Source organism: Carassius auratus, chromosome 16 (assembly GCF_003368295.1).
Source record: "Carassius auratus strain Wakin chromosome 16, ASM336829v1, whole genome shotgun sequence".
NCBI classification, from domain to species: domain Eukaryota; kingdom Metazoa; phylum Chordata; class Actinopteri; order Cypriniformes; family Cyprinidae; genus Carassius; species Carassius auratus.
The window spans coordinates 4,929,954-4,949,210 of record NC_039258.1 but is presented as its reverse complement, the minus strand read 5'-3'; the positions used below and the strand labels follow the sequence as shown (position 1 = coordinate 4,949,210).

The following is a 19,257-nucleotide window of genomic DNA, read 5'->3' as shown; positions in this document are numbered from 1 at the left end:
ACTTGAATTGCCAAAATTGTCTGCCGGATGGCTAAATCTAAATTTAAATCTAGATAAATTTACATAAAAGTGTTCACATGACACACTCTATAAAAATCTGTTATAAACATCTCTTCTGCATTGTTAATAATTGTATAGATTTTAGATTTTGTCATTAGAAAATATCACTTAAAAGAATAATTTTTTTTTTTTTAATCTTTATTTTTTTTCTTTAATAAAGTTGAAAGGAATATTAGGAGAAATTTAGCATAACATCACTTGTTCAGTGGATTTTGTTTAGTGAATGGGTGCCATCAGTAATATATATTTTTTAAGAAAATTTTTTTGCTGCTTCTGGCCAAAATACCAGTCCAAAATCCATAATAGGGCTTCTGCCAGTGAAAAAGTTTCTTAAAGAAAAAGTTTGCCAATTTAGAACTGTTTTTGCATGTTCTTGTGCATATTTCTCTCCTGATTCAGACAAAACATTTTCACCAGATAAAACAACATTATAAACACAGAACACATATTTTCAGCTGGAAGCAAGGGTTTGAAGTAAAAAAAATAAAAAAAATAAAGTCTTAACACGCAGATCATGATTAGTTACATTATTGTGATGTTTTTATCAGCTGTTTGGACTCTCATTCTGATGGCACCCATTCACTGGATCCATCGGTGAGCAAGTGATGTAATGTTAAATTTCCACAAATCTGTTATGACAAACTCATCTTCATTTCGCATGGCCTAAGGCTGAATAAATCTGAACGGCCTGAGGGTGAGTACAAATTTTCATTTTGGGTAAACTATTCCTTTAAAATGCACGCTCACATGTGCTTGGTTTGAACAAGCATGACACTTCTGGCATCACCGACATGAGACATGTTTGAACAGACCGTGATGATGGACAGTCTGAGAAATCGTCCTTCTGCAGTGTTTGCCAGTGGTATCGTTCAGTGATTGCTGTGAATGACAGACAGAGAGCCACGCTCGAGATCACATGACAGACCACCTGCTGTCTGAGGAACAGCGTGAAGCCTTACATTTCCTGTCACTTGACATCGTCGCTGTTTTATTTTCCACAGGGTTTCTGCAGAGAAGGAACATGAACATTTGTTCAGTTTAGCATGGCCTACCTCATCTAAAAAGCAAACAAACTGAGGCTGCTCACAGGCTGAACTTTAGAGTCGGTTCGGTATGGATGCTGGACCCTGATGTAAACCTGTGGTGAAAGCAAGGATGCATAAAATCAACATTTACATACATCTGTGACAGAATCATTGCCCTTGGAATGACTGCCGGCGCTGTATACATAATTAAACTCTGAACTGGACCTATATACAGGACGTAGAGAGGGTCAGTATCCTGTGGCGTGCATGTGTTGAATTCACTTACACTCATGAATAACCTTGCAGTGCTGGAACTGACCTTTATAATGACCTTTATTTCTGCTGTCACACTAAATATTCTCTTATAACCCCTCAACATCTCCACTGGTCCCGTATGTCCTTCTGCTGGCAAGTGTAACATAAAATGTGATTTAAGATGGTGAGACGTGCAGATGGATATAACGTCACACAGCGGCTCCTACAGGACAGATGTGTCGTTGCAATTAAAGTTGTGTATTCCAGAGCGTTTGGGTTCATCTCGGCCCAAAAACCTTGAGGAAAAAAACACTGCACTTCTATTATAAGAGGCATCCGTTTGTAATGAAGGTAACATCACAACTTAGCTGGAAACCGTTAAACAAGCCTTCTTATGTGTTGACTTTATTCATTATAGTTCATATTTATATAGTGTTTCATTTCATCAATTTAGCAAAAGACGTAAGTTCATAAAGTTTGGGGAAATATCATATGACGTAATACTGTACGTCCTCTGCTAGGTTAGAAACTCACTGAGTAATAATATAAATATACTGCTATTTTATTGTTATCTATAAAGCTTTGTTGTCTCCTGTTGAAGGCACAGTATATAATAATATGATACAAACATATGGTATTATAGTAATTTGGCATATGGATAGCGTATCTATTTTCTTAAATTAGTTTACATCGCTGATCGCGGCTTTTACGAAACGCGTTTGGTTCTCATGGGTCCCCGTCAATGCGGAAGTGTCTGCATGCTGTGTTTGACACTCATTCATACAAATGTAATATCATGCGTTATCTGTCCCGTTGGTGAAGTGCACTTAAAACTATCAGAAGATGTTGCGCAAAAGGACAAACGGACGAGAAGATGCGGACAGTGTCAAACCTGACAGAAAGAAGGTGATGAATCAAAGTGAACTCAGCAACTCGTGGTCTGAATGTGTGTTTGGTTTTTGCCAACTAAACAATAGCCTATTATAATAGGTACCATGGTAATTCCATACTTCTCGACTGTAGTATTACAACGGTATATTATGAAGTACCCCGTGAATAAGAATCGGTGCAAGAATCTAAGAATCATTGTATTATTATTCGTTACATTTTCATTACACATTTTCTTGCACATTGTAAATACCCTCACCTTTATGACGGTCATAGTTTATTGTAAATGGTAGACTATTAATAATAATAAATATACCCTCACCTTTATGACGGTCATAGTTTATTCTAAATTATAGATTATTAATAATAAGTAAATCGTTAAATAAGAATAATGAAATAAATAAAGGTAATCATTTGAAACTGTGGTTACATTTTTGCTAAATTGTGCTAAAAGTTAGTGTGTTGCCAAGGCTGTTGTTTTTTTTTTCTTTTCTTTTTTTTCTTTTTTACTAATTGGATGATGCGAAAACTATGAAAATGGCTGATATTTTGGTTTATCAGCATAACACTGTATGTATAATAATTTCAACTGTCCCACCACAGACATCACAGGACTCTGGTGCTACTGCTGTGCCTGTCTCACAGAGGAGCTGCTGGACTATTGTGTCCTTCTGGATGAAGGTTTTGCTCTTCATCATCTTCACTCCAGCTTTCCTGAACTATGCCTCCCTGCAGAGAGAGGGACAGGTGCTGTCAGCTGCAGGTGAGACCTCATCATCTCTTCATAAAACAAGTTTCCCAAAAAAGCCAGGCTTATTTCAGTTATTCTGTCTTATTCAGAATCAAATCAACTGAGAGTAAGTCAGACTAAAATAAACCTGGCTTATTTGGTAAACTTGTTTTATGAAACAGGCCACAGGAAGGTCTTAGGATAATGTGCAGTTTAGTAACTTTCAGCTCATTTGTTTTAATATTTCTTTCGATATATGTAGGTGCTCAGCTAATTGATATCGGCCTTGGCCAAAAGATCCATCTGTTGTGCAAAGGACACGGACGACCTGTTGGTATGTTAAATTAATAGTTAAACCAACAATGGAAAGAAGATTCTGATATTTATATTGTGGACTGTGCACAGTGAAAATGATGCTTGATTTTTGTTTCAGTTGTTCTTGATGCTCCAGCAGGGATGTCTTCAGATGTTTGGTACTATGTGCAGGAGGGTCTCTCATTATCCACAAAGGTTAGTTCAAACAAACTGCCACCACAACTGCAGGACGTTCGGAAACTGGTAATACATTTCATGTAGCTTCATGCATGAATGTGTTTCTGTGCATGCAGTACACACTGTCATATTTCCCCATCTTTGAATGGTCAGCACTGGCACACAATGCAACGGGAGACAGATTTTACTAGAAGAAAAAGTGTAAAAGTGATACTGCTATCTTTCTGAAATCATTTTTAAACCCCCTGTAACTTGGCTCCAAATCTACAAAATAGTGGAAAACAAAAACCACTTACTTAACAGAATTAAATGAGCTTTTTGGCATTTAGGATGAACTAATGAAAACTCTTCCATTATGGGATGATAAGAGAAAGCCTTTCACTGATGTCAAGTAAAACATTCAATAAACAAAACAGCACCACATTTTTTATCGATGTGAGTCATTCCTCTAGGGACGTAAAGGCATTATTGATTTTTCTGCTTCTTCAGAGAAGTTACAAGACTTCAGCTTTCAGAGCATGTGCTGCTGTATTTCTCTAGTAATTCAAGGCAGTGAAGCATTTCTGTGACATGCTGTGTGTTGGAGATTCCTGCTGATGGCCTGCATTGCAGTGACTGTTCAGTAGAGTCTGACAATGTAGCAAACAATTGCTATTATTGATGACTGCAGCATTAAATTGTGCAACAATGTGAATATTACAGTATGTTTAATGTACACTTTATTTGCAGGTGAAGTTTCCTAAAGGAATTATCAATGAGGTTTTCTGAGTGTCAGTTGAGGTATCTCTGTGATCGGTTTCTCAGGTGTGCACCTATGACAGAGTCGGTCTGGGTTTCAGCCGAAGAACCCTGCAGAATGAAACTACAGGCACAGAGAAAGTCTGGGGAATATCAACCACTGGCAGGTATCAAAGTGTCTTAGTCTGAAACTAAACCGTTTTTTCAAAACTGTAGGTGCGACAGCTTTAAAACAATTTCCTAATAACATTGGCATCAATTAGAGCGTTCTGGGAAATGATGATGCCACCATGGTCCATAAAATGAAAGTTGACCTCCTGACACAATTAAATTTTTTATTGCCATATATATGGTGAGAAGATTTAATATTTTTGAAAGAAGTCACTCGGTCATCAGTCCTCAAAAATACAGTGTTACAATTTAAAAAGTGTTCTCTATTTATATATATTTTAAATGTAATTTACTTAAAAAAACATTTTGTAACACTATAAATGTCTTTGTTTAACCAATTTAACGTTTCCTTGCTAGTAAGTGTTAATTTATTATTTTAATACATGAATATAAAGATAAATCTTAAAGACCCTTTTTGAGCTGTAGTGTACTTGTTTACAATACATAAATATTTTATGGTTATATTAGGCAATAAATCTAAAACAAAGAAACACTCCTCCCATGTTAACAGTTGTAATCCACACGCAGGTATCTGTGTGTCTCGTGTCTTTGACATTGACCTGCTCTAGTATTCAATCAGTGCTGTAGGACAGAGATGTCTTTGTCCTTGTCCTCTGCCTTCAGGTTTATTCGTCCTACATGTGGAGTCACTCTTATCTTGTTGCTGTTGACATGATAACATTTCTTCATGAATTAAAGTGAGGTGTAGCGAGAGGACAGGGGAGGTGGTTATCGGTGTCCTCTTTTCTCCTCTGTCTGGCACGTTTAGAAGGCAAACAGCAAGATTACATTTTCCTAAAGTTCAATAAGCCAGGAGCAAAAATGTGGAGTATTGTCATTTTTGTTCTTTCCTGAAACCTTTTCATTTGGAAACTGATTTGATTTTATGTTGAAGGAAAGCCAGTAGTTTAATTTTTGACAAGGACATGTGCCATTTTGTTCTTAGAATTATAAAAAAAAAATAATAATAATTTATATATACTACTGTAATACTATATCCTTCAGTGTGCTCCAAAAATAAATATCAACCGCTAATTAATTTTTTTTCTTTACTCATTATTTGATACTTATATTAACATTTTATATTGTAATATTATATTTTGCACAATTGAATAAAAAAATACAAACCAACACTTAAATAATAACAAGACAGCACTTTGCTGAATTAAATATGAAGCATAATATTTTTTATTAATAATGAATAATATGCACACTTTCCACCTTAATTTAAACGAATCACCAGAAATGTGTGCTTAACGATTAGACACCGGCCAAAACAATCATAAATTTAATAATAATAAGCATACATTTAATTGCATAAACAACAATAATTATTGCTATTATAAATAATAATAATTATTATTATGTTATTATTTTATTAAAATGATTGTTTATTAAGCCAAAAAGTAGAAATAAAACTAATATTAAATATTTTTTCTGTAAAAATGAATAATTGAATCTATACTGATATCAGTCTGAGAAAAGCAATGTCGGTCAGTCTCCAGTTATTCCTGACCCCCTGCACATCTTGAAGACATACTGCAGTAAATCACTCCGTGCCCACTGAATCTTCATGGCCTTTTAGTTAATGAGGATGTCAGAAATAAAACCCATTAGTGTCTCATGGTACACAGTGCTTATTAGTTTAGTATGTCAGCCTCTGGTTTGAGGTCAGCTTGTCCTTCATGTAACATCACTGACCGCTTTAAAAACTGGGCAGCAGTCTGGGACAGTGGGCGTCCCGTCTGGAGGTGAACGGACATGTGTGTCATAATGTGTCTCGGTGATTAATAAAATGTCAAGGGAGCCATGTCTAGACTTTATTTGCACAAACCTGCACTCATTCCTGACCCGTATGTCTCCTTTCTCATCCTTAAGGATGGTGGATGACCTTCATCGATTGGTCAAGGCTGCAGATATAGCCACACCCTTCATCCTGATTGGCTCTGAGTTGGGCACGCTCAACGGCAGGTTCTACAGCCACATCCATGACACGTAAGTCATACTGTTATGTTTGGAAAAAATGTCAGTCAATCAGTCATATGTCAGGAAATTTGCTTCCACCACAGAATGCCTATTACGTTTATGTTTAATGTCATTTATGCAGCATTTATTTGATCAAAATATAGTAAAAACAACTGAAATATTATTACAGTTTACAAGCAATGTTTTCTATTTAAATATATTTGAAAATATAATTTATTCCTGTGATGTAAAGCTTTTCAGCATCATTACTCCAGTCTTCAGTGTCGCATGATGCTTCAGAAATGATTCAAATATGCTGATTTGCTGCTTAAGAAACATTTCTTCCTATTATTGATGATATCTTTTGTTCTGCTTAATTTTTGTGGAAACCTTAATACATTTAGAAGTTTGGAGCAATAATTAATATTTTTTATACGACAAGGATGCATTAAATTAGGAACATTTATAATCTTACAAAAGATTTATTTTTCAAATAAATGCTGTTCTTTTGAACCTTTTATTTATCAGAGAATCCAGAAAAAAATATATAAGGGTTTCCACAAAAAGATAAAACCGTAAAAGCACTGGTAACAACACATTTTCAACACTGAACCGTTATTGATATCTGAGCACTAAATCACTATAATAGAGTAATTTCTGAAGAATCATGTGACGCTAAAAATACAACTTTGTCATCACATAAATAAATGACTTTTTAAAATATATTCAAATAGAAAAAAGTTTTAAAATTTTAAATGTTAATCATATTTAAAAAAATATTGCTGTTTTTACTGTATGTTTGATCAAATAAATGCAGCCTTGATGAGAATAAAGACTTCTTTCATAAACAGTGTACAGTACATTGGCAAAAAGTGTTATCCATATGCCTAACAGGCTTTTTCTTCCAGACATTTATACCTGTCATGACCAAAAGATCCATCAGAGCAGCTTGGGACTGTCTTTTTGGCACACACTCCCCCAACCCCTCCACCCTCCCTCCCTCCATCTGACAGATTTAACGTTTCATCTGCTCTGATGTGCAGCTTCAAGACCCATAAATTCAGCTGCGTCAGGCCTGTAGCGCCCAAGGACTGAAAATATTGTCCCCGCTGCGGCTCTGAGCCCATTCATCTCACTCGATAGATACTGTTCATTTCTCGATCAGTGTGTGGGGTCTCATCTGAGCTGTAGAAACATCCTCTATGTGGTCTTTTCACCGTCTCTCTCTGTCTCTTCAGGCAAGTGTCTGACCTGGTGTTGATCGATCCGATCCCAGAGGATGTCTTTGAGGAGCAGAAGTGGCAGCAGTACTGGTGAGTCATCAGAGAGAGGGAGGCACAAACATGATTTGTCAAATCCCAGCTCCATCCTAATGCTGAGAGCCAGAGGAAGATATTAAAGGTTAAGTTTTTTTATTTATTTATTTTTTTGCAGGTGTTAAAATACTTTTATTTTTAGTTAGCCATTCAGAAGTTGATTTCCCTGAAAATCATACAGATTGTTTCTGTATGTAACCTACTCTGGCCAGACGCAATGAAAACAATCTTTTTTTTAATTATTATTTTGGCAATTAATAAGTTTGGTTATGCTAGTAGAACAAATATTTTCAGCATAGAAATAATTCATTTTCAAAATTCATTTTCAAAATATTTGAGAATTTCTTAGTATTTGGTTTGCCCTGAGCTGAAGGTTTAAAAATACATTTTACTTGTATAAATAATAAGTATTTTATCCTAAAATCAATGATGTGATTTTTTTTTTATTTTTTTACATATTTAAATTGTAAATTGTCCCAATCATATTGAACTGATTGGTGATCCAAATTTTTTTTTAAAGATTTGAACTAAATCATTGTAAAAGCAAATATTTATTCCGGTAATGTTTGCATTTACCACATCTTTTGTCAGAGCTAAAACAAGCCATTCTGTCAACACGTTAGTGCTGAGAAACTGAGCTGCTCAGTGCTCACAGACACTAATATACAGCCAATGTAAGCACTCATTAAATATTTAAACCACTCCAATTACCTGGGTATTTACAGCAAGTTGCAGTTTATGTCCATAGTTCAGCATGCTGAATCTATTCAATTTCAGTGAAAGTCAGTAAGAAATAGTCGCATTTCCTGGCCTCGTTTTAGCTACTATTGGAGTCATTTAAAAGTGACATGATCGCAGTTCCTCCGAGATCCCTTCTGTGCTTCTTTAAAAGCCCTTCCTTCCTTCACGGAGAATATCCCATTTCATAAACTTCTACCTCTATTATTTATCACCATTTTACGTCTCGAATGAGTTCAGCTAGATAAGAAATGAATATGCCCGGATTGACTCATTTGTACATGACTGGAGGTGAAATGGCGCCATTTATCTGGGAAATGTGCGCAATTACGCTTTGATTAATAGATGCTTGTTCCATTGAGTGCAAGACGCTGTACATGCAATCCAATTACTTAGGACACACTGAAATAAATGTTGTGGATATAAACTGAGGGCTTCAGTTGATATCCGTATCACATGAGTTTTATTACTGATCTTGGTTTTAATTAAAGATGCTGAGGATGTATTAAACACTTCTGCTTGGGATTATGTCATAGCCGTGGAATATAAAATTAAGTCTGTGGGGAAATATTGTATTAGAATTTTTTTTTTTTTTTTTTAGAATAATATTGATCCTTGACATTGTTATATTGGTATCATTTCTGTGCTGTTTATTTTTTTTTTTTTTGTTCTTTGTGTGCTTTTGTCATTTTATACTTTTTTAAAAATATATATAGCTGTTATTTATTTTTATTTCAGTTTTACTAATTTTAATACATCAGCTTAGTTTAGTTGCTTGTTAAGGCAACATTTCTAATTTTTGTTACATTTTTTTGTTAATCTTTTATTTTATTTCAGCATTATTTCCTTTAAATCTACTAAAGCTATAGTAGATTACAGTATCAGATATATAGACAATTAAAAGATATGTTTTTTATTTTCCCTGTTATTTTTATTAAATTCTTATTATTTGCTTTCAGCGGTTTTCGGATTGGTTCCAATTCCAAATTATGATTTAAATTCCCGTACCAAACTTGCACAGATTGCTTCAGGATATTTGGACTAACACAACTTTCTAGGCCCATTTCCTGATTACCGATTCATTTTGTGTTGCTAAGTGTCTCCAAAGTGTGTCAAAAGCAGGCGTTACAATGAGGGGCTTTTACATGAGGTGTAGACTCAAACCAAGAATACTCTTTGTTTTGCTGACTGCCGTGGTTCTGTGTTCTTTTGAATGGATTTAATTGGGTCACAAGTCTGCGTAATTGCCGTCTCCTTCCTTTTAAGAAGCCTTGTGTGGCGACTAAGAGATAAACTGCCGGTGTCCAATAAGGAGAGCGGACACACCTGAGGATGACAGCGGAGACGGTATCAGTGTCTTCCCCGTGCCAGCAGGATTTCCACATCAAAAGAGCGTCTCATTAACGCTGCCTCACTCTGAAATGAGTTCCGTTATATCCGACAAAATGAGTCACTCCCAATCGCTGGAGAACAAAACGGAGCAGCAGAGTGTCCTGGCTCTCATCCGGTCAGGGAGTTGTCAGATCATGAAAATCATTTGACACTTCAGAGGTGACTAGTCAAGTTGAATCTACCCATCCTGGTAAATCCAGCTTAAATCAGCAAATTGTGGTTTTCGACAGTTTAAGCGATCTGGGCTATCAGCTTGTAGACCATCTTGATCCAGCGACAAACAAACCAGCTTCTATTCCAAACACTGGTTTTAGCTGGGTTTTCTAGTCTTCTCGGATACGGTTGCTTGTGAACAGATGGTATTTTTTTTTTTTGCTGTGCTGACAAAAAGCAGCTGAATGCAGTTCCTGTGAGGTTTACACAGTACAGACTGCGTTTCTGCTTTTGAAGGAACAGAAGCAGCTGTCAGAAAAACCCATGCTGGCATCTACACGTAAACATGTCAGAATTGTCAGGTTTCAAAGTGTCTCTCGAGAGGGATTTCCCCAAGATAAAGTCTTTTCTGTCTGTGCATATCAAATGGCTCAGTGACACTCATAAAAATCAGGAATCTATTTTATATGGCTGAAAAAAATCAAAATACTGAACTTTTGTTATTCTGCTTTATGTGATCTGTCTGTCACCATTATTTATCACCATGATGTTGAGTTTTAAGAAATGGATATGCTCATTTATTTATTTAGACATCAGGCATATTTTGATGGCATGAAGACACGAATGAATGAAATGACTTTGGATATTAGACTATGTTCTAACAAAGACTGAGCTTTGGCACTATTTTGGCCACCATTAACTGTGGATATTTTATTGGCTGTACTTGTTGTTCACCTGTCAGGAAAAATAAAATAACAGTGAATTGAATGAATTGATTGACTATTTGTTTATAACTTAGAGTTTTGTGTTGACCAGAGCAAACATTGACTTATTTGATAGAGTTTATGCAAATTGGCAGCTGATTTCTAATAGGAGAGACGACAGTATGTGAGAAGATGTGATTTGTCTTCTGGAGGCGTTGGACTGTAGTCGGTCGGTGTACTTCGGCGGTCCGTGAGCGTGACGTCTGAGGCTGAGACTAGGGCTGAGCAGGCCCTACAAGAGATTGAGGAAGACTTCACAGTGAGATCCTCTAACAGACACCTCTGAAACACAAGAGTCAATGGGACAAATCAATTGAGCAGTCAATCAGCTTCTGTCATACATTCTGTCATACATTTCTTCTGCAGTAGGTGAGCGAGATCTTCTGGAATTACATTGGCCTGGCTTCAGTAATGACAATTTACAGTTATTAGAGCTTCTAGTGTCAGTCATCTTCAGTATTGAAGTTAAGGCCACGGTCTTTCTTTCTCTGCTAGTGTGCGCTCACAGTGTGTCATAGTGAGACATGACCGCCCCCTACTGACCGCTTTCAGAATGACCTCACAACCTCTGGAACTTTGTCTTTGTACATTTATACAGCTGTAGTTAACAGTAAGACTAATCTGTAGCTGTTATCTAGCTACTTTATGCAAGTTTTCTGAAACCGTATAAAAGGGAACATTATTTCAACTGAATGGTCATTTTTGTTAAGGCTATTTAAAATGTTTAATTCAAGAACTAATGATAAAACAAATTTAAATAATTGTAATGCTTTTTAAAAAAATATTTATTTACCACATACTATTTAAAAAAAAAACATTTAATTTGATTTTATGAGTGATAGAGCCAAATCAAGTGGATTTATTGAAAAACTTTCCTGAAATTAATTGAGCTTCTCATCTCTAATTAAGTAATTTTTAGTTTACTTTAAAGATATTGTTCAACCAATATTACATTTTCAGGATAATTTTTGCTAATTATTTGGTGATGCTAGTGGCACAGAATTACATATTTCATCTTTAACATTTAGAGATATTCACTGTGTTCTGTTGAACTGCACTGCTTTTGCTATATAAAAATGCCAATTTCATTCTAATTAAAATTCCAATGTAATATATGAACTAGATAATACAGCAGTAAGAAAGTTTGTATTAGACTAGAATGTATATCCATTTGAATCATGGTAAATAGTTAGTTGAATGATTTGTTTGTCATAACCTTGTCTCCTCTATATGTATAGCAGTCCATCTGGGCAGCTCTAGTGGTCGTACAGGACATAATTTGCCATGCAAATTCAGATGGACTCTTATCAAGAACAGAATGTGTGTGTGTGTGTGTGTGTCAAAGAGAGAGAAACATTCAGACAGACTCATGTGTTGGTTCTTTCAAAAGAAACAGACTCCATTCAGCCTGCACTAATCCAGATGGGAAGTCAAAGAGCAGAAAGTCCACGGCACCAAAGTCATTTCATCACTTTTTTATTCATTTAGATAGTTTTCTGTCATGCTTAAGGAGGGAGGAAGGAGAGAGAGAGAGAACGGAAGGGAAAATGACCAACATTGGTGAGGCGTTTTGCTTGACACGACTTCCTCACTCCGTCTGCCTGCCGTTATCTGTTTAATTCATCCTCCTATCTGGGCTGTCTTTACCCTCGCTAAATTTCCCTTTGACACGCATGCCTTCCTGCGCATAATCCAGACCTACCGGGCAGAATTAGCACCGGAGGAATTGATAGAATGACGAAATGGAGAGAATAGGACAGGTGGAAATAAAATGTCAGAGCGAACGGACTGATTTGACTCCGAATCAAATTGTCAGGCTCGATACGGGCCATGTTTTGGGGGAAATGCTGACAGATGAAAAGGTGTCAGGGAAGAACGGTTTGAAGAAAAGGGGGTAAACTGACACGGGAAAGAATATTTAAAAAGATGAGCTCAAACTTTCAGTCTTAAACTTTCGATGCTAAACTTTTGATGGAGGGTCAAGCGTTAGGATGTGTATTTTTCTGGAGTATTTCAGCAGAAGTTTCCAACACAGTGGTTTTGGATCGTTTTTGTGGTTATTGGTCATTAGTGGTGCATCACTAACAAACTATTTAAACAAACTCCTAAAGTATGTATTGAACAGCAGCACATAACTCCTATTACAGTGTTTTTCTAAAGAAACATTTAGGAGCCAAATCAATTTTCGTTAATTCATTTTATATGACCAAACAGAAATAAAATGGAGTGAGATAAGTTGGATGTGACTGAAATGTGACTCGTGGCTCTGTCTGGTTCTGAATGATTCACTTAGTGAGTCTGATTCAAACTGCTAACCCAGGAGCAAGTAGGTTTCATTTTTGTGCAGTATTGTTTTGAATACAGGGAGGTCACATGGCATTTACAAATTGTTAAAAATTACACATTTATTTCCATCATCAAAACCTTAAAACGGAATTATTTGCAATATATACTGATTAAACCACAAGTTTAATTTATATTTAATTTAAATGTATGTATGGTATTTATTATTTATAATTGTTGTTTTTCTTATTGATTTATTTTTATTATTTTGATATTTACTAGTAGTAAATACTAGTAAATATCTAAATAATACACACACACACACACACACACATTCCCGCAATGCATTTATTTATTTAAATAGTTTATTTTTTTGGAGAAGGGAGTGTTGTAAAATAAAATAAAAAGTCCATACTCTGTTTTAATATATTAAAAATAACGAATTATGATGAATTGCTGAAATAACTACTTTTGTACATTTTAACCCACCCTATAAAAATTCTAAAAAAATTATTGCTGTTAGTAAATTCAAATAATTAATTGTTTAACAAATTAGTGTTTTTTCTTGTCTTCTTTTCTGTATTTTTACTTGCAAATTACTACTTAAAAATAGCTGTGAGAATAATAAAAGTATTGATTTGTTTGATGACTTTGAATTTTGAAAGTCATTTCTGTTTAAAAACATTTAAGTGCACATTTATTTGTTTGTTTGTTTGTTTAATAGTGATAATTCCTGTTTGATAAAAGTTCAAAGTTCCAGGCTGTTAGGTGAATTGGCACATTTTTTTTAAACGACTCGCAGTGTCTTTTTTGCTCATTGTTCAAATGAGATGATATCTTACAAAACCGCTCGTGGACATGCACAAAACTTCCCTTATAGCTTACATTTTCAAAATCACACGTTTCATTTTTAAAAATTATTTTGAGATTTTAGTCGCAGTCTGTCGAATCATTTGGGTTTTGAGGAGAGGCATTCTATTATTTTTTGAAGTGATCAGACTAGATTTGATCTAGTAAATTTCTGCCTGCTGGATGATAAAAGAGAAAGAAGAAGAAGAAAAAAAGAAATCATAGACATTTTGTGAAGAACAGATTTTGAATTGGAGCAGTCAGCAAGCCCATAATACCCTAGCAACTCCCTAGCAACCATTCAACAATGTTCCAGCAAGCTCCAAAGCATCGACAGAAGAGTCTATCACGTGTGTGTTAGTGTGAATGAACGTGTCTAAATATTCTTCACAAGAGCGTTGATCAGTGTTTCTGTGTCATTGATTCATTCTTCATAAATGAGCTCTCATTGTGACGCATTAGAGAGCGCAGCGAGGAGGCATTTAGTCCTTCATGCGCGGGTAATGACCGCTCAATTAATGCAGTTCATCACAGCAGACGCCTGTCACTGATTCTGTGCGCCTCTGGCTCCAGTGTTCTGGCCTTTAACATCTCCTCATTGTGACCCTTACAGTTGGTCTGAATATATATTTGTACAGGTACTCTCACCTCGTCCCGTCCCTGCAGATGATGCAGTTCTCAGCAGCTGCAGGTTTGAGTCGACTGCTCATTATTCTGGGGGTGCTGAAGCCGGTCTTTCAGGGAGGAGACGTCTCAGAGGAACTCATACAGCGACAGGTCAGTCCACAAACTCTGTCTGAGCCTGCTGACACTTCATGGATTAAACTTATGCGTTAAGTCAACAATCCACCATTATTAAGCACTATTGTGGTCACTTCATTTCAGGTTTAGCAGATTCTGTTTCAGTTTTAAGTGTTTAAAGGCTAATTGCATCTTGTAAGCAGATCAGTGAGTGAATATACAACTAAAGATTATGATGTCACTGCTACTAGTTTTCTACAACCAGGGGTAAAAGATATTAAATCAATCTCAAGTAGCACTTGTTAAATGTAGTAAAAAATCATTCTAGCTGGGAATGGATTAATTACTATTAATTTCATGATTTCTCATGATTTTGTAGTTCTGAAATTTGATTTCACCCATTTAACATATACAAAAAAACAACAACAACAACAAATATATATATAAAAATATATATGTAAAAATATTAAAAACCTTCAAGGTGAATAATTTAGTGTATATATAGCTTTATTACAACATAAAAAAAATTACTTGCTACCAATAGATTAAAATACATTTTGAATAATTTCATTTTTTCCCGTCAAAGTTCTGAAATAACTTAAAAGTCATTCTAGATTTCAACAGATTCAAATAATTGTTTAATGAACCGTCTTAATTTAATAATTTTTCTTTTTAAATAACACAGTAACTCTTTACACTACTTGTAAACCTATAAAGAGAAATTACAATAAAACAACAGTCAAAGTCGTAACATAATCAGTCAAGATATTAAATTAATTGTAATTTTATGATTTTCTTTTCATTCCTGAAATAACTGTTTTAATTGTTACGTTTTAATTCACAGCTGTCAAATAATTTGGATAATTAAACCTTTGTGATTCATTTCATTGTTTTCCACTGACATTCCTCTTACACTGAGTTTTCATGAAATCTGTTTAAAAACATTATTTAATTGCACATTTCATCTTTGGCATATTATTGCATTCGATTTCTTAAAAAAGAAAAGAAAAGCAAAGCAGTGCAAGTTACATTGCTGTATATAAAGACTCTTTAGTAATCTTTTCATTAAGTAGTAACGTTTTATTTTTTTGAGGAATTTCAACAAACTTGATTATTACTGATGGTGGCGAGACTAAAACGTTTCTCAGGGCATGGCCACTTGGTGGTGCTGTTGCGTAAATTACAGCTGTCTCTAAGAGCCGTTTGACATGCGGGGCAGGATTTCTGGAGAACAAGAAGCAGTTTAATGATCAGTTGTCTAAGATGAACAACTTTCCCGGATTGTGTGAATGTGAATGTGACGAGGAGGCTTTTTAAAACGCCTTCAGACAGGGTTTCTCGGGTCACGATGCAAAACAGCCGCGTGCAGTCAAGGAAGCTACGAGGCCGCTCTCTTCGCTCCAGTTCCACTCAATTTCATGCACGTTAACATGCGGCCACGAATATGCAAAACATTTATTAGAATTTTGAATGGCCCCTCTTCCCCTCAAAAAGCTACAGATTCCCATTTACGACATGAATCGAAGGCTGACCTGAGGAACGGTAGAGGTGATTTAGAGGAATGTTTCGCCTTTATAAGGAGGTTGAAATAATTAATGCATAACAGGAAGGTGCTGATGACTAGGTGCGTTTTATTTTTTCTTTATTTCATACATGCCCATCCTTCCTCTCTATCTGCATAAAACAGACACAGTGTTTTTAAGACCTCTGTCTCATTTGTCTGGGAAAGATTACAAGCATAAAACGAAAGCAATATGTTTCTTTGTAACGCTAGATTTCAACAAAACAAAATAGACGAGCTATAAAATATCTGGCTATTTGCTAGAGACAAAAACAACTTTGCTTGTGTTGGTGTAAATGCATCCATGGCATGGAACAGTTTTAGTGTACAGTTATTGTAAATGTATAAATTAATCTCCAGGTTATGATTGCAACCACAGATGCATGTTAACTACATTTGTGCTACATTCAGAAACTTCAGGTATATCAATGGCACTGGCGTTTTGGAGAACTGCTTGCATGGAAGTCAATAAAGATGCCCCAATTCACTGAATAAACTGCTTTGCTTCTGCTTTGCGCATATATATAGCAGCCATATATATAGCAGCCATTACTCTAGTCTCCACTGTCAGTATTTGAAATATAAATCTTTTTTTAACAATATAAATGTCTTTACTTATTGTCACTTATTAATTTAACGTGCCCTTGATATATAAGACTTTAAAAAAAAAAAAAAAAAAAAAAAAACTCTCACAGCAAACTGTTAGTGTATAACCTACTGACTTTTTGGACTTTTGTATTATTTACAATATACAGAATAGTCTTTAAAAAATGTCCACTATTTTAAAAACCTTTTTGCTTTCACTAATTTAATGTAAAAAAAAATCTACAGAGTGACATGCATTTTTAAAAGTACAAATATTTTGTTTCTTAATTAATATAGTTGCATGCATAATAATAATAATTAAAAAAAAATGCAGTATAAAGATTGTCACAGCATGCCATGTTCTCTTAATGTCAGGCTTTTGAAGAATTTCAAGCCCGATATCATGTCTATTGACTTTGTCAATGTATGTTCAAACTACAAATCACATGATTTGAAGAAATAAAGGAAAAGGTGATGTCAGTGCTTGGACTGCACTTCTTTACACACAAACATAGTCAATCAAATAGCAATTAGTGGCTATGTGTGCTTTCATGTTTAACTGAGAGGAATGGTGGCTCTTGAAATGTCTGTCGACATTTAATTTGACCGCTCTGCCTCTCAGAATGGAGGATTGTTCTTCATGAGAGGATCTGCTCCTCTCGAGCTGTTGACTCAAGTGTTGACTTGAAGCTTTCAAGTGTGTCTGTCTGAGGTCACAGAGAGTGTGCATCATCTGCATGTATATTACAATCACCAAAGAGTGAAAATTAAATATTGGAATAACTCCACCTTGACTGCTGTCTTGGCGTGTAATATACCTCTATATAAATACATTTGTCTCGGCTATTAAGTGAAGATAGAAATCAAATGAATGCATAATGTCATTTAAAGGATTCATTTAAATCAGTGCTTGTTATGTTTTTTTTTTCTTGTGATTGTCCTGTCAGAAATATCTGCTGTGTAGCCCTGGCCATCAGAGCGCTGCAGTAGACGAGCATTTCTTTCTCAACGAGAGCGCATCTCAAGTCAGGTAACCTCTTTAGCTTCAAAGAATAGTTTAATAAATGCCTGTAAAAACATACTTTCAACCATATTTCACAATACATTTGAGTTTGTTTTTAATATAAAAAAAGAACAAATTGTTATAATAAATATTGTTTAAAATTAAGACTTCGTTAGGACACTTTCGTTAATAAAATATGGTCATAGTTATTCTGATGATATTCATCTGTAATTTCTCTGATAGGACACCTGCGTGAATTAAAATTTATTGCAGTAATTTATTGTTTATAATGTAATGCAATGAGAATTAAATAAATGTAAGTGTGATTAAATACTTTTAAAACCATTGTCAAAAGTATGCATTTTACATGGGTTATTATAGTTAGCATTAAAAAAAAAAATGTAAAAAAGTAAAAACTTATTTTATTTTAACTAGTTGCCTAAGCATTATTTCACGTTTTCATTTAGTTGATTTGAATGCACTTAAATAACTAAAACTATAATAAAAAAAGAATAAAAACCATAAAAAAAAAAAATAAATTGAAAATTTAAATCGATAATAATAAAAGAAACCAATTTTTTTATTAGAAACCAAACTAATAAAAATGACAAAAACACAATGTAAAACTAACTTAAATTAAAATTAAAACAGAAATAAAACTATTAAAATATTAATAAAGCTATAATAGTATCTCGGTGATACTAAAATGACATTGGTGGGATAAAATGTTGAGGTTTTTATTAAATTATTATTGCTGCAGACCAGTAATATTAACTTATTCTTGTAATTATGTAATTATGAATAATAATAATATTTAAGTGTGAATTGCCTTCATTTACGCTGCTGTTTGAATGTCCTTGACTTCTTCAGAGAGATCTCCAGATATAAGCCTCTCTCCAGCAAGACATCTGTGCATGTGATCACTGGGGAATCCTTTGATGATCAGCTTCCTTCAGATCTCAACCAAGTGAGTGTCTTTCACAGTCCCACTTTCTGCCTTCACTTCTGAACTTTAGTTAGTTTAATCAGAGGCAAATCCTTTGCTGAACGTCTCATTAACTGTCAGGTGGTTGCTGAACTTCAGAGCAAGTTTTTGGAGCGCTCTTATCCCGGTGCCAATCACATTCAGATTCGTGAGGCGGATCGTCACATGATCTACAAAAATCCATCCTCGCTTATCAAACATTTGCATAAGCTCGTGTCACAAAGGCAGTCCAACCAACAAAAGCAGTGAGATGCTTCAGAAAATGCAGCCTCTCTATTAACAACAGATCAATAACGGCTCCTTCCCAGCAGCTGTCACATACTCTTCTGCAGTGATGCAAGAGGCCAAATAACAGCTTCATATTTCTGCTTACAAAGGAAGCTGAAATCTCTGGATTTTGTTGATGGATTGTAAATTTTGGTGAATGGCTGAAGACATAATTTAACTGCATTTAACTGTACTTCTATTTTGTCAAAATGCCTTTTTTTATTGCGATTAAAGTTAAGTAAACAAAACTTGTCATGAAGTCATATTTCACTAATTTCAGATTTCTTTCAAACAAT

General features: G+C 34.9%; 1 protein-coding gene and 1 long non-coding RNA gene across 2 annotated transcripts; one reads left to right on the top strand and one right to left on the bottom strand.

Annotated features, from left to right (window-relative positions):
* Window positions 1-352: 352 nt before the first annotated feature.
* LOC113116808 (uncharacterized) lies at window positions 353-1,519 on the bottom strand. Its single transcript, XR_003294075.1, has 3 exons — window positions 1,148-1,519; window positions 1,020-1,066; window positions 353-939 (listed from the first exon to the last, which is right to left on the bottom strand). It is a non-coding gene; the product is annotated as an uncharacterized LOC113116808 (long non-coding RNA).
* A 552-nt stretch (window positions 1,520-2,071) lies between these two features.
* On the top strand, window positions 2,072-19,209 carry si:dkey-122a22.2 (uncharacterized). The gene is made up of 11 exons (XM_026283513.1): window positions 2,072-2,246; window positions 2,832-2,991; window positions 3,221-3,292; window positions 3,392-3,468; window positions 4,255-4,355; window positions 6,238-6,354; window positions 7,563-7,637; window positions 14,458-14,596; window positions 17,654-17,736; window positions 18,580-18,676; window positions 18,776-19,209. Exons 1-11 carry the CDS (start codon window positions 2,184-2,186, stop codon window positions 18,941-18,943), a joined length of 1,152 nt encoding a protein of 383 aa, XP_026139298.1. The 5' UTR covers window positions 2,072-2,183; the 3' UTR covers window positions 18,944-19,209.
* The last annotated feature ends 48 nt before the right edge of the window (window positions 19,210-19,257 follow it).

What these genes read in the sequence shown, in the direction of transcription:
- si:dkey-122a22.2 (XM_026283513.1), top strand. Translation starts at nt 2,184, where the DNA reads ATGTTGCGCAAAAGGACAAACGGACGAGAAGATGCGGACAGTGTCAAA. An exon ending in AGGACACGGACGACCTGTTG is followed by an intron (nt 3,293 to 3,391) that starts GTATGTTAAATT and finishes TTTTTGTTTCAG; the next exon opens with TTGTTCTTGATGCTCCAGCA. An exon ending in GAGAGCGCATCTCAAGTCAG is followed by an intron (nt 17,737 to 18,579) that starts GTAACCTCTTTA and finishes TGACTTCTTCAG; the next exon opens with AGAGATCTCCAGATATAAGC.